The 16,746-nt window shown below is 37.8% G+C and overlaps 1 protein-coding gene across 1 annotated transcript in view; it reads left to right on the forward strand.

The window, feature by feature from the left end:
* Nucleotides 1–7,968, forward strand: part of LOC111087815 (cation channel sperm-associated protein subunit gamma 1-like) — a 95,965-nt gene extending 87,997 nt beyond the window's left edge. The window contains exons 10-11 of the mRNA XM_022395845.1: nucleotides 1,234–1,422; nucleotides 7,825–7,968. Coding sequence (XP_022251553.1) covers nucleotides 1,234–1,422; nucleotides 7,825–7,968 — 333 coding nt within the window. The remainder of the gene's footprint in view (nucleotides 1–1,233; nucleotides 1,423–7,824) is intronic.
* The last annotated feature ends 8,778 nt before the right edge of the window (nucleotides 7,969–16,746 follow it).

A 16,746-nucleotide genomic window follows, 5' to 3' on the forward strand; every position in this document is an offset into this window, starting at 1 on the left:
TCTTGATTCGTCTGAGAACAATACGGTCTTCCAAAAGTCCAGAGGCTTGGTCATTATATCACTTGTCCATTGTAAGAAGTATAATATGAGTATCAGCAAGACCAAGACAGAAATAAGCATTGTGAAAACATCTAGACAAGTACAACTGAAAAGTAAGGAGTTCAAGTATCTTGAGAGCATCTCCAAAAGATGATAAATTAGACAGAGAGATAGAAACCAGATACCAGAAAACAATGTAATCTATCAGATGTCCTCCTTACTGTTCCATAAAGACATCTCTTAAGAAGCTAAGAGAACACTTATTAACACTGTGTTTACACCAATTCTAGCATACCAATGCCAAACATGGACCATCAGTCAAGAACTGAACCAAGAATAACATTATGTGAAATGAGATATTCCCATAAAGCTTTAAGTAAGACGAGATTAGGTAAAGAAAGAAATCAAACAATCAGACAATAGCTTGGAGTGAAACCATTATTGAAATACATAGAAAAGCATAGGTTGAAATGGTTCAGTCACTTGGTGTGAAAGAATCCAGAGCAGCTACCAGTAAGAACAAATACTTTACATCTAGCAGGAAGTAGAAGTTGAATAAGTCCAAGAAAGTGTTGGATTAATGGTGTTAAAGAAACAGCTAAAAATGTGAGAATAATAACTGCTGAAATGTCACATCTTGCCATCGAAGGATGTTTGCATCTAACATGATACTGAAAGGAGTAAGTAGAGCACAAAAGAAAAAAGTACTTTTGTTTTGTCCAATGGCTGTGACTTATTTCCAATTACAACTGAATGCAATAGATTTGAGATATAAGATAACTAAAGTAATAGAAAAAAGGGCCATAGAGTATATGGTTTTATACTCAGGTAATATCAGACTTAAAATCAAATAGTTTGTGATTTGACCATTTTTCATATATAATATATTCAACAGTGTAACCTTAGCTAGTAATATCTGTTCTGCTCTGAACATAAATGTGTATACTGTCGTGGAACACCCTTTAATTGTATATAACATAAAAAGAATGTTAGTTAAAAATATTAATGTATTGAGCTTACAAAGCAGGTATTTCTGATCCCTCCTCATTATATAATAAAATATTTTCAAATTATAGGTTGTGTTTTCAAAAGAAAGCCTGAATCATCAATACTAGAAGCTCATTCTTTAACTAGATAATTATTGAATGATCAGTTTTGTGTTTTTCTTTTATTAAATGTCTATAAATTTTACAGGATTACACCTTCAGTCTACCTGTGACTCGAACAGAGAGTAATTTTCATGATGAGAATTCCCTGTTAAAGTACCAAAAACAAGTACAGCAGCTTCTTGAAGAAAAGTCTAAAAACATGTTAGAGACTAATTATGCTGGACTCTTCCCAGACATCTTTAAGGAAAAACAGAAAGAACTAACTAACTACAAGGTACAGTGGTCACTTTTTTGTTTGTTTTCTTCAAATATTCTAACTTTCATATCAGGGACAGAATTAGCTTTTGTGGTGCTTTATCAAAAATTGAAACAAACTACCCCTTAATGAAGTATTCATAACCATTCATCTTCATTCCATGAATATGAAATGAAAATAATAACTACTTCACATCCTTAAACAACATCAAGTAAAAAAATTATTATAATTATATAATAATAAACATAATTGTACTTTCAGTTAACTTATAATAATTCATAATGAGCATATACTTTTAACTCTGTGATATAAAGGTACACTAATAAATTCAAGTATCCATAAAAATTTATAATCCAGTAATTTTTTGTTGAGAATAATTTTGAACACAGACAGCAAAGGAAATACAAATGAAAACAAATGTACAGAATAAAGTAGAATATTTACCTATATCATGCAATGTGAGTGTAAATGGTAAGTCAACTTTGTTCAATGGAAGACTGCAATTGATTTATGGAGTAGAGAGCAGGATCCAAATGCATCTATATTAGATGAAGAGAGGAATCAAATGAGATCCAAGCTAGACCAGAGTTACCCCCCCCAGTGGCTCAGTATTTACAATGCTAAAAATTGGGTTTCGATATCCTTGATGGGTAGAGCACGGATAGCTTAACAATAAACAAGCAAACAGACCAAAGAACTAGTGTGATATTCCACAATCACTAGATTATGTACACCAATGATCAGTCTGAATAAACCCCCAAATAATTAATTAAAAGTACAATAACAGAAACATTTTGATCCATCGTATTGAATCATCAAGTAAGAGTTACATTATAAAAAAAGCAGTTGAATTCCAGAGAACTTACTTACCTTCCCTCACACTACAACTATTACTTGACTGCCAGTGTTTCTTCCTTTACCCATCTAAGCATTGGTCTGATTTTTTTCTCACTTTTTCTCCAGTCTTTTATACCCCTCTTAATTGCCCTTGGTGATATTTGTCTTGTGACACTTTCCACCTATGTCAATGCAACCTGTATCCTGGTACTGTATATAAGCACTTCATTCAGACAATGTTATCACTTTTTCTTGGGAAAGCATTCACTAACGGGTTTCTCTGTATTACAATCGTGGGAGATACTTTGAGTATTTTTTACGTTACCTTGTTGATTTTCATTTGGCAAGCTGATATATGCCATGAATTTCTGGATTGTTATTTCTGGCAAGGAGGCAAATCAGGTCTCTCCTATCCCACCTCTGATATTTAGCATTGCTCAATAATGGAGGGAGAGGGAGTCACTCTTTAGTTGAGACTGTCAGTGATCTTATTTATAGTGAGAAGGAGACATGTATTCGGTTCGATGGTGTTCCTCCAGAGGGCTCTGAGGCTGCAATTGAGGACAATACTGGACATTCTTGAGATAATTTAGATTAGCATTTTCCTGCACCTTCCTTTATTCTGTTGGTTTCTCAGAAGTCCACATTGGGATAAGCTACCTTAGCCATCTTTTAGTCAGTTGGTCCATCACATGTGTGATGTTTTTGGTCCTTCCCCAGTTGCTTTTGAGCCTGCACCGTACTTGATGGCTGAAAGGTCTGGGAGCAAATACTTAGGTTTACCGCCATCCACTGACATTGTGGTTCATGCAGGGAGGTTTACTGCTCAGTTACATGAAAGGACAGCTATGCCTTGTCCACCACGGTTGTTGGAATTATGTGAGTTAGCCTATTACCACCAGATGGAAGCATATTCGGACTCTCAAATAATACATCTGCTCCTGAAAATTTGGGGTTCTAGAGTAGAATCTGTAGTTAACCTGAATAAATCATAACTTTTTAGGGTTTATCTCACCCTATATATGGTACTGAGTTATTTATTATTCCTCTAAACTTTATTGAAAGATTCTCAGGATCACCAAGTCCATTAATGATGAGCTAAGGCCATTGTTAGCATGCACAGTGGTTCAGTTGTCAGCTTCTACTTTCATCCCTGTTGTCGTTGTCATCTCCAGTTTTCTCGGCTCCTACAGAGGATCATAGTTTCACCCCTATTCGAGGGTCTCGACCCCAAACATCAGCCCCTTGGTTGATTCCTACCCAGAGTAGATTCTGTCCATATCCAAGGGTTCTGCTGCTCGATAGGAACACCATCAGCAGGGATGGTTACTATTCTATGCTTTGGGTTCTGTGGGGTCTCAGCTCCAACAATTTCTGGATGTATGGTAAATCTTAACCATGGATCCCTGGGTACTATAGGTCCTTGAGTAAGAATTAGTCATTCTGTTCACATCTTCACCACCATTATCCACCCAACCTGCAGTTTTTTCACCTCCCACAGATCCTTGGATTTTGGAACTTAATTCTAGAGCTATTAGAGTTGATTGATCTGGGGGTATAAAGAGAGCCATGCCAGTTCTTCCAGGATTTATTCCCATCAGTTTGTTTAGCCCATGAAGACAGGATACTGGCATCCAGACATCAGTTCTTTCTCATCTATATCAATTCCTAGATATTCCAGGGTTCAAAAGTGTTTCATTCTTCACACTGAGTTGGCATTTTTTAAAAGGATTGTAGATATCCAAGTTCAATGTCGTCAGCTCCTATCTGCATGTTGCCATGTCCCACCACTATTGGCGTTTTTGTACACAAGGGTCGGGTACGAGAGTTAAGAGTTATCCTTATCATTATGGGTAACTAAGGGTCAGAGTACATGTCATCACATTTGTAGACTTACATTCAAAATTTTATTGAACTACTATTTTATGAATGTATGTCAATAAACTTGGTATAAAATTGTAGATTTTAATTCAAATTTTAGTATTATACACTAGTTAATTTTTTAATTTGAAAGTAAATATAATAAAAAAAATTAAATTTCGATTTTGTTGTGTCACACTGGTGCATCATCTTCTGGTTTTGGTCAGATCACATTTTATGACACCCACAATACAATGTCTATAGTTTTATATGAATTATAAACTCAAATTTCCGATATTGGCAAGCTAGAATATAAAATAAGAACTTCATAATTTTTCTATTTGCTCAGATATCATAATATTTATCGAATCCACCATATTGTCTCTGCCCACCACTTCATCATTTGAGAAGCCTTGTTTATTTACACCTGCTTATTTATACCTATAAGTTTATAACTAATCAAAAGCTCTGCATTTCCTTTACGTAATTCTGATAGTCTTTCTAAGTTATTTACGAGAGAAAAGCTCTTATATTGTTGGAGAGTTTGAGGTATTTTTGATCAGTTAGATATTTTTTTAGACCCAAATGCTGCATAGTTAAGAAGCCTGGTAAAATCCAATAGATTTTTGTGGTATTGGTCTAGTCACTTATAATTTTTTGATATTCAAAAATGCATAAATAAAGTCTACAAAAATTATTTTTTTTCTACATCAACATGTGAATTTGGACAAGGCTTATGATGAGGGTTAGCAAGCATGACTCACGAGTGGAAAAAAGATCAAAACATCATAAGTAGTGGAGATAATTGTTTCCCGAATATTTTTATTTACTGTTATATGTTTTAAGAAAAAATATTTATTTGTAAATAGTAAAAATAATATGTATATACATATGAAATGTATGGTAACTGAAACCTCACTGTACCTTTCAAAATATTTGAAACTATTCATTTATTGGTTACTGTATAAGCATGGTAAAATAGGAAACAGGATATTCATAAGCACTTTCACACCTATGGCACCACTAAATCCCAACCACCCAAGTTTGTTGGCTCAGTTACAACCTTTTACTGAGCCATATCATAAATATTGTCTGGACTTATTTAGGGGAAAATCGTCAGGCTTCACTCCGACAATTCCACAGTGATGTCTTACATTTCCCATCAAGGGGTCTTTGTTTTGGAACCTTGGATCTCATTTCTCGGGACCACTCCAATCATATCACCATACTAGCTTGCCATGTTCCACAGGTGATGACTTTGGTAGCAGATTAATTGTCTTGACCCAAACAGATTCTCTCAATAGAATAGATGTTACATCACGAGGTATTTCTGTTGGATTGTCTATCACTTTGAAACACTGGAGATTGATAGGTTGGCCAGTCATTGGAACACCCAACTACTGGCAATTTGGGCTCCACTACCTCATCCTCTGGCTTTTGCAATAGATGCATTCAATCAAGAAAGGATGGGATTACAACTCTAGGCCTGCCCTCCAATTCGTATGTTACCCAAAGTACTAGCTATGATTCATTCCAACACATTGTTGGGTTCTGTTGATAGCACCAGATTGGCAGCTAAACCCTGGTTCCTGCTTCTGTGGAACCTTCAGGAGTGCCCACCTCTTCCACTTCCCCTTTGGCTATCTCTGTGGAGGCAGCCATTATCTGATATCGTACACCTGGCCATTCAGAAGCTCAGGCTTCAGACATGGAGGTTATGCAGTCCCTCACACAGCCTCTGGGTTTAATTTCTAAGGTTGCCATGGATCTGTCTCAGTTTTTGCTTAGTCCCACAGTGGACACTTCTCAACAGTTACCTAACTGGTACATTAAGGTGACACTACATGCCCTTTCTCAACACCCATTTGAGATCTTAGCCTCATGTGACTTACACCACCTTTCCCTGAAGGTTTATTCTTTGTTGTTGCTGGCCTACAGATGTTGTGGTTTGGAGTGGTCTGTACTGATTGTGTGCAGGATACCTTATCATTTTACCTACGTCTTCAGACCAGTTCTTTTTCCCTAAGACACTGGTAGGGGACAATTTTATTTCACTGATTCATCTGATCACTATTTCTCACTTCTATGATGGACCAGATCTCAATCATTTGTTATGTCCAGTGAAGGTCTTGAAGGTATTGTTTCCCACACTAATGTCTTTTAGAGATGCTAGGCAATGACTTTTCATTCATTGGGATCATTCAGTTTCCCAGGATTTACCCATGGTTACATTGACGAGGTGGGTATGAACTTGATAAATATTGCTTGTTCTGGGCTCTCTTTGAATGCAAGGAGACTTCTGCAAGTCACTTCTACTCAGATTCGACATATTTCTATGCCCTTAGCAGGCCAGTTGAATTGCCTGCTGGAGGACATTGTGCAGGCTGGTATGTGGATCTCCCCCAATACTTTTATTCACATTATTTGCATGATCTAGCAGTATCTTCATCTGAGGGTTTTTGACTACCCCCTCCAGCTCTCTTAACCACTTCTGCTAGATTATACAGAAGGGCAAGTATTTTCATTGCAACACTTGTCTCTTCTTTCAGGGTCTCTTACCTCATTTTCAAAGGATCCCCCAATAGGGTGCCAATCTTCTATTGACATCACCCATAATCTATACCGATGCTTTTTAAATTGTTGGGCCTGGCCAATAGCAATGATAAATCATGTACATTTCCACCCACAGTACATGAATTAAGTTCTGGGTGAAGAGCATACCTGTTCTGTATGTAGTGCAGTTTCCCCATTAGTGTGCCAATCTTCTATTGACATCACCCATGATTTATACAGATGCTTTCTGTGTGGACAATGCCCTCACCACTCGCTCCACTTTATCAGTGTGGGATTTCTGCTGTAGTATGCATATAGATAAGTATGTTTTGGAAGTTAACATCATCTTAAATCAAAAATGTATTTCCAATAATACGTACCTTCTCTCACAATCTCCTGCCCTTCCTCCCCACTAAGAACCAGTGTTAGAGACTGCAGATGGAGTCAGTTTCAATAAAAAGGAATAACATTATCTGAATGAGGTTTTTATATAAAGTACCAGGATAGCGAGCACATTTATATAGGTGGAGAGTGTTAACATTTCTTTGAGTTGTTCAGAATCATGTGAGGGTTCTATAACATTTCCTTAAGTCTGAAGTCCATTTCTTTCTTGGTTTTTCAAATAAAAATTGCTTACATGTATTGCATTTCATTTTGTAGATGACTTGTTTTTATTTTCAGTGGGGTAATTGTTACTAATAATATTCTTGCTTTTAATACCTGGCTTTCTATGACTATGGTAATTATGTCAATGTTGTGTTTCTTTATGAGTCATTTTTATAATCCAATTAGATTTTTGCTGATATGTTCAACAGAAGTAATTGTAATTGTGATAAAGTTGAAGTTGTTTTCATCTTTAAGATTTGTATTTTTTGTTAGATTGAAGTTTTTGTTTTATTGAATGAATATTACAAAAATTCTTTGTAGTTTATCATCTAAATTGTTTGCAGAGCATATTTTAAAAGCTACTTGAATAATATGTTTAAAGAATCCTAGTTTCTGTTGTATGGAATTTGCAGATTTTCAAATGGCTAAATTTGTTGCTTTCCTATGAATGTTAGCTGGACGTTTGAAAGTTTGTGCGAAAATATTCTTTGTTTTGAATTGTAAAATGAGTTTTGATTGTTTTTCATTGATTTAGTTTAAGAATCTTCTTTTTTTCTTCATCAGATTGAAGTTCCACAAAACATCATTGATATATCTCACCGATATTGTGGTTTTGAGATGGCTGTGTTTAAGGCCTGTTTTCCAGATGAATTAAAAATGTTATTGCTAGTGCACTTGATAGTATTTAACTCTAACAAACATTGTTGATTGAATTTCAAACAGAACTTTGTGGCAAGGTTAATCCTTTAGGTATGTACTTTTTTTTTAAGATATATCATGCCCAAAATTATCATCAGATAATGCGTGTTCAGAGCCAGGATCATTGTCTTCTTGCACAGGTTTAAATGTGGAAACACTGAGTACATTATCTCATAAAATTTAAATAATTTTCTCCTGCAAATATTATTGATGTTTCGAATAGCAACATATGCCATGTTGGATACGAATCAGCAAATAAGATCGTCATCTGTGTAGAATGGGCTTGTTTTGTTGATTTTGTGAGCTCAGTTTGCATTACTAGCAGGAAATTCAAAATGCATTATTTGTGGGTGTGCCTAAAGGGTTAAACAAGATTAGAAGATTTCATGAGGATGTGGAAATTTTCCATTTTGGGTCTTTGATAATAATTTAATTAGCATATTTGTAAACTTCTTCTTTTAGAATTTGGGTATATAGATTTTATACATTAAATTTGCCATTTTGTGTTTTGGTTCCAATTTTGGAATTAAGGAATCAACAAAATGTGGGATGTTTTGATGGTATTATCTAAGTTGTTGTATGTTGAAATAATCTAGGTCAGATATTTTCCAAGATTATAATTAAAGTAAGAATAGGTTGACATTATGAAATTAATTTCATACATGTTTTATGAATTTTTGTCAACCGATAAGAGTATAGTTCTGTAGCCAGATTCTGAGCTCAACTGGTTGTGCAACCTTCTTTGTCAAGTACTTTTGAATGTTTGTTCATTTGTATTTTATATCAACTGTTGAGGTTCTCACAGTTTTGAAGTTTAACTTTGGGTCACTTAATCCTTCATTCATCAATGAGATATACTCTGTTATATTCATTAAAACAGTTCTTCCGACAAGGAACCTTACTTCCCCTCACATACATAGCTATTATCATTCAGCGCTGCCCTTGTTTATAAAATTTTCTTAAAAAATTCTCCACCAAGTATTAAACCCTCAACATAATATAAAACAAAATTTATTCAAAAAAGGAAACATTAAATTAACAAATTTACCTGATCATCAAAAAAAGCAAAGGCCAAAAGTTATAATTTTCCTACACTGAAAATATATTATGGACAGGTACTTACTTACTTCCACTCACATACATAGCTATTCGCGCTCAGTACTGCCCTCTCTTTGCAAAACTTTTTACACATGCCACAAGCCTTTCACTTCCATGTATCCCTCAGTTCACATGGATTAACTGATTAATGCATGCAAATTGTCATTGGATAAACCTACATCAATAGACTTGCTTCCCACACTAGTGACTCCTTCTATGCTATTCTACCTAACTATCACTTCTCATTTTCGAACATTTTATTTAGTTCTCTCTTCGAATTTTGAATTTTCTTATAATTTATTTTACAGTTTCCTACTTATTCTAAATAGTTGTTATTTGTACCTCATTTCATCATGATATTATTTAATTTTCTACCCAGTTATGGTACTTAATCATTATTCTGTACTTTTCTTTCTTTACAAACACGGTTGTGTTTGGTTTTATTTGCATTATGAATTTTGAAATGCAAGTTACCACATAGGAGGTTGTACCTAATAGAAGCACATTTACTCAGACTTCAAGTGGGAGGGAACTCGACTTTGAGATTGGTCTTTATTTTAACCAACCTTCTTCTCCTGATGTTGCCCAACTTCTTCCTGACCAAGCCAAACCTGTTTGGGAAAACAAAACATTTATTTGGCAGCCTTTTTTACTCCTCCTGAATTTGCTATGTGTTTCCAAGTTCCTACTGTGGGTTATGTTAGGCTTAATACGGTTTTTTTGGACCTGAATTTCCAGGTATGTTCTGTTTTATGCCTTTCCCGATTTTCTATAATACTCTACCTTCCTTGTTACAAGATACTCCATCCTCTCAGTATTTTGTGTTTCCGCCATCTTATATTGGGGTTCATGATGAGCATTTTGTATTGCAGTTATGTGATGGTGTGGGCATGCATTGCCCTCTCTGGGCTTTGGATCATTTTGCTTTAGACTACCATCAGACCAATTTTCCATTCCTTGATTGTGGGGTGGACCCTGATTGTCCTGTTCTTTTATCCCATGGCCAGTTTTCTTGCCTTTGCCTTACTCTCACGTCTATCTTATGGTACTTCTCCACCATACATCTCCTCTTCAAGGCAATCCACCGAGATCCTGAGGGTTTTGCAGGGGATATATTTACCCTAATTACATCCTTGTTTCTTTACACACATGGTTCCTCTGTTGTTGGGATCTTTTGGGGAGAGATGCTTTTTCTCCCCATTCTTTTGCCATTTTCTTATCTTAGGGACTTACACCTGGCCCTTTTTATTTATCAGTCTGTGTTTGGAGATCTTCCAGCTACTTTGGAATCCCGAGCGGAATCTGTGAGAAAGCAATATATTCTTTCCTCGTTGGTTGATTGTTTATCTTGCATGGAGCCTCGTCCATCCCCTATTTTTGTTCCCAATCCTAATTCTTCCCAACCCTTACCTGTTCCTTCCACTAGGGGATTTTCTTCTTGTCAATTTATTCGATGCCGAGCATCATGCCACCAACAGTATGTATTGATGACTATCCTGTTGGCTCCAGCCCTTTAGGGTATCTTTTATCCCAATTTATTCATCTATGGTGAGACTTCACCAGGGATCTATGGATCCTTCAGGTTTTTTCTGAGGGACTTGTCATCAATTTCCTCTTCCCTCCTCTGTTTTTTCAGATACCCATTTCCTTTTCATTGCCTCGGAATCCTACCACATGTCAGCATCTGTCTGAGGCAATTCAAGATCTACTCTCTCAGAATGCCATCAAACCTGTGCTTAACCCTTCTCCGGGGTTTTATTCCAGGATATTTGTTGTCCCCAAGAAAACTGGAAACTGGTGGCCTGTGATCAATCTGTCATGCCACAATCACTTCTTGGTGCTACCTCATTTTACCATGGAGTTGTTTGTCACTCTCAAGTGGGGTTTTTCTCCATGTTTATGGTTATCTCCATATTCCCATATCAAAGAGGTTGAGATACTATCTTCAGTTTGTTCACTACGGGGTGGTTTATCAATTTTGTGCTCTTCCTTTTGGGCCTACTGTGGCACCATATGTCTTTTTTTGGGGTGGTCAAAGCTTTTGCCAGACTTTTGCATACTCGAGGGTTGCACTTCCACCATTACATGGATGACTGGCTTCTGTTGGCTCATTCCAAACTAAAGTCTGCCCGACACACTCGTCTGCATCTTTTGGAGGTGGCTCAGGTTGGTTTGTTGATCAAGTTGGAGAAATCCTTTTTTTTGTTCTTACCCAATATCTTATCCATTTGGGTGTTTTGTTCAAAACTCATCTCAGTCGTGCCCAACCTTCTCCTCTTTGACTCCTTTGATGAAGCTGGAAGTTATTAATGTCTTTACTGCTTGCAAGGTCCTATCTCTTTTGGGGATGTGGCCCTTATCCCCGTAGGTCGTGCTCATATGAGATCCCTTCATAGGACTCTTCACAACAAATGGAAACTTGAGCAGGATCCCTTGGATATTTCTCTCTCTCTTATCCTTCCTCCTTCCCTTGTAGATGATCTGCATTGGTGGTTGGACAAGGCTCATACTTCGGAGGGGGTTCCATTTCCTCACTATCATCCAAATTTACATATTTTCACAGACACTTTGCTTCACAGCTGGGGGGCATGAGTCAAGCAGCAAGTTGTTTCAGGTCAATGATTTACAACCAAATGATCTTACCATATCAATATCCTGGAGCTTCTTGCTGTCCAACGGTCTTTGGATCATTTTCTTCCTCTTGCTCGCATTCATCTGGTTATAATCCATAAAGACAATTCTACAGTGATGGCATATATCAATCACTAGGGAGGCATCCATTTCCTTTGTTGATGAATGTTGGATCTCCTTTTTTGAGCCTGCACTCACAATATTCATCTACTTTCAGGTGCTTTCAATCTTACTGCAGATCATCTATCCTGCCCAGACAAAATTTATCCAAAAGGAGTAGTCTCTAGATCTTCAGGTTTTCCAGTGGTTATGCACTAAGTTGGGTACTGCACCTAGATGCATTTACCACTATCTGGTCTCAGTTTTGGTCTCTGGTGCTTCATCCACTTGCTCTGGATTTCAGTCTGGATTGGACAGACAAATTCCTTTATGTGTATCTGACTCTTTTCCAGGGTGATTTCTATCATCCACTCCATGTCAAGTCCTTCTGACTGCCTCTTTCTGGCTGGCCCAGCCATAGTTTTTGCAGCTTCTCCAGATCCAATCTTCTACACCTTTGCCACTTCCCAGCACTCCGTCCCTTCTATGGCAGCCTCAGTCCCAGGTAGTTCATCCCCTCATTCCTACCCTTTGTCTTCACGCCTGGTTTTTATCTGGTCCTTGGGGTGGAGATCTGGCTTATCATGGTGAGTAGCTTCCTTGTTGGCATGTTCAGTTCGATCTTGTTCCAAGGAGGTTTATCAATGTAAGTGGAACGTTTTTCGCCACTATTCTTTGGGTTGTGGGTTCTTCCCTGCTCATCCCACTGTTCTTCTTATTACAGATTTTCTCACATATATATTTGATCAGGGGTCTTTGGTCTCCTCGATTGCAGGTTATTGGGCAGCCTTATCCCACACATTTGTTTTCCTGGTACCATAAACTTTTTGCCTCCCATACCCTGTCACTTTTGTTACATTCCTTCCAGATTAGTCACCCTCTGTGGCATGCAGCCCTTTTGGATTGGGATGTCAGTGTGGTACTTCACTGTCTTACTTTACCTCCAGTTGAAACTTTGTCTTTTATTTCTATGTGTCATTTATCCATTATGGCATACTTCCTCTTCCTTTTAGCCTGTGGATGTCATTGGTTGGATATGTTTGCCATCAACATTTCACTTCCTCATATCTTCTCCTTTACCTGGATTGACTGTTCCTTCCCGAGACTTCAGCAGCTCGGGAGGGTAATTCCTCCATCTTGCCGATTTCTATTTTTTTCAGGTCTGATCCGGATAGACTTCTATGTCCAGTTTGTGCTCTTTGTTGTTATATTGACCACATGGCTTTCTTCTATCGTAACTGTTCCCATCTATTCATCCCTGGACAACTATCTTTGTGATCTCTCTCTCCTTCCACCCTTACCAATTGGGTTTGGCTTTTAATTCAATTGACTTATTCTTCCTTGTTTTCTTCCCATTAATTATCACAGGTGTCTTCCCATCAGCTTAGGCACTTTTATTTTTCTCTGGCATCTCATCTGCATTGTACTTTGGAGGAAATTCTTCAAGTGGGTATGTGGACGTCCCCGCATACTTTCATCTCACTATCTGCATCTTGCTGCTGTTTCTTCTTCATTGGATTATTGTATTCCACCTGTTGCAATTCTTCAGACTTAAGTGCAACTTTAAATGCACAAGTTTTTCTTTCATTATATATATTTTTCAAGGGCCTGTCCCATGTATCGATCTGAATCTCACTCTATGGCTAGTAGTGTCTGTCCAAGTATACTTCAATCACTTAGATTTGTACTCATATCCACACTGTAAGGTCATGCAGATTTAACTTTCATAATTTCCATGGCCACTAAATGCACCCTGTTCTTTACTGTTACCTATACAAGAGATGGGGTGTTCTGTAAAATTGCATGTATGTTATTCCTTGCGGTATTTTTCTTCATAAATATGCCCATTTCCTACTGTATTGAACCATGGACTTCATGGGTAAAGCAGAAGGTGATTGTTGCCTGTCCATTCCATTCCTTAGATTAAATAAATTGGGTTTGGTCAGCTTTTCCAAATGGAGTTTCATGGTCACCCATTGCACTATCCCCAGTGTGTACATTCCTCTGGACTCTCCACTGTTTTTCTCCTCCCATTTGTTCCAGTGGAGTATGAGAGTCCTTACCATATTCTAGTTCCTAGCCACTCGGGTGGTGGACAATGGAGATATCCTCCTGAATGAGAAATATACAACATAAACAATGACGAATCTCCTCATTTGAGAGTAGGGCATTGGTGTTTTACTTGTGTAGTTGACAGAAATCCTCCAACAAGATGCTCCATCTCTGCATGGGCTTCTCAGAGGGTATGTTGTAGTTTTAAAGTCAGATGCCATAATGATTGGGATCCCTCATCCTTCTCTCACATGGAAGTAAGTTCCTAGCAGTTGAGTTTTGGAATTAGACCTGAACCAATCAATATCATGTCCACACACACGTAGTGAGATTGGGATCCCTCATCCTACCAGCTCATGGATATCAGTTCCCAGTGGTTGAGTTTAGATTTAGAGCTGAACCAATTGACCTGATGTACTCACACATGTAGTGTATTGGCATATATGCAGTTCACCCCTTTAACTTGGATCCTTCATCCTACCTCCACATGGAATGTCAGTTCCCAGTGGTTGAGCTTTGGATTTAGAGCTGAACCAATCACCATATATCCTCAAACATGTTCAGGAGGTATCTGGTGCCTCATTCATTTTGCCTTGGGTGCACTGCTTTGATGTTGTGGGTCACAGTTCTTCTTCTTGCACTAACCCTTGATGTATTTATGCCGAGGACGTTATTGCACTTGAGATAGTCCATTCTGTTTGGTTTGAGTGGGATATCTATGTATTTTGCTCTGATCACATGTACCCTACTTCCTGATCAGTGGTGGGAATTTCTCCCTCTGGTCAGTTGAACTTGAGGTGAAGACAGTATGGTTCTCTTAAATACCCCTGCATAGATGTCTGTTCCTGGTGATCGGGTTTTGGATGCAATTGATTTGCTGTGTATGGTCCATCGCACCTTAGCCACTCTACACTTTGGGGCACATCCCTTCTTTTGCCCACATTTTGTTCATCAGGGAGATTGAAATTATTATATATTGTGGTTAGGATCACTGTCCAACCGTTTTCTCTCCAATTGGGATGTGCTACTCAGATTTGTCTGCCTGGATCTGTTTCACCTTTTCCTCACCTGGGCAAAGAGTATACCTGGTACAGAAGTGGTGCAGTATCGCATGTATCATTCTCTTATTAGAGGGTTCCCTTATGAAGCTGTCCTTCAGATACTTTCAAAGGGTACTTCTAATTTCTCCTTTGCACTGGTCCCACCACCTATTCAGTGTGGGATTCTATCTGTGTATGTGAGCAGAAATAAGGTACCTTGTGGAAAATATATAATTTTCCTTCACTAAAAATATATTTCTGACAGGTACTTACTTCTGCTTATACTTTCCACCTTCCTCCCCACTGTCTACAGGTGTTTAGGTTTCTGCCTAATTTTAAGTAGAATAGCATAGAGCGAGTCACATGAGTGTGTGAGGGGCATATATTGGTGGAGGTTTGTCGCATGACAATTTGCATGCATCAGTCAGTTAAGTCATGTAAACTGCATGGTACAAGGGAGTGATAGGCTTGTGGCATACAAACAAAATTTTGCTAATAGAGGGCTGCACTGAGCAAGAATAGCTATGTATGTGAATGGAGGTAAGTATCTGTCAGAAATATATTTTCAGTGAAGGAAAATTATAACTTTTGGCCTTTGCTTTTTTCTATGATTATGTAGATTTGTTAATTCAATGTTTTCTTGTTTTTGGATAAATGTTTTATATTGTTATGACAGCGGAAGTCGCATGACGCTGGGAGCATGCTTGCTGGAGTTCCTAGAATTATTGGGGGAACCCCGCAAGTGTCCGAGTGTTTGCTAGATGCCCTCTTTTTTAGTATATAAGCCTGCCAAAGAAAGCCAGCGAGATAGGCAGATAGATTGCAGAGATAGATAGATTGAAGATATAGATAATTGAGTCAAGCGAACAGTAGGCACAGTAAGTAAAGTGTGTGTGAATTACTGTGATTTATAGCATGTGTTACAAAGGTTATTAAGTTTAAAGTGACTGTGGAAATTCTGTTTATTACAAAGTTGTATCGAGAAAGAAACTAGTTTTAATCAAGAAGGGACTTGTAACATTGAAGTTCCTTGGAAATAATTTATACCGGAAATTAACAAACAAGCAGATATGCAACAAATTGGTGTCAGAGAGTGGGATGGAAAAGAAAAAAAAGATGGAAACGAGAAGTGGCAAATCAAACTATGACTTAACAAATTTGATGGCAGCAATACAAGAACAGCAAAAGAAACTACAGCTGTGGTTGGAGGAGAAAGAAAAGAAACAAGCAGAACGAGAAAAGAAACAAGAAGAGAGACAACAACAAAGGCAAGAAAACCTGCAACAGTGGCAGTTCGAACAGCAAAATAAACAAGAGAGACTACAGCAGTGGTTGGAGGAGAAAGAAAATGAACAAGAAGAGAGACTGCAGCAGTAATTGGAGGAGAAAGAAAATAAGCAAGAAGAAAGTCTCCAACAGTTGAGAGAAAGCCTGCATACAGAAATGGAAAAGATTAGTAAATTTCAAAGTGAATTAAATACATTAAAGGACGATTTACTATCTTTTACACAGGGAGGATATATTAGCCATGGGCCTAATCAGCCCCAGACAACAGAAAGCCTCTTCTAGACCCTGCAGCTAAACTTTAATGCAGACATCTTCAGTCCTGTCAGAAGTCAAATTCCAGACATGAGCATCAGCAATAGGGGTGATCTAGTACGAAGGGAGCCACAGGAATTCGATAGAAAGGCACCATGGAAAGCATATAGAGCACAATTTCAGCTACTGGCAGAAATGAATGGATGGACAGAGGAGCAGAAAGCAGTGTACCTGGCAACTAGCCTGAAGGAACAACCACTGGAAATACTTGGACAGTTGTCAGCCGATGACAGGCACAACTATACAGCACTCGTAGCTACTCTAGAAA

Source organism: Limulus polyphemus, unplaced genomic scaffold (genome assembly GCF_000517525.1).
Source record: "Limulus polyphemus unplaced genomic scaffold, Limulus_polyphemus-2.1.2 Scaffold2691, whole genome shotgun sequence".
Taxonomy (NCBI): domain Eukaryota; kingdom Metazoa; phylum Arthropoda; class Merostomata; order Xiphosura; family Limulidae; genus Limulus; species Limulus polyphemus.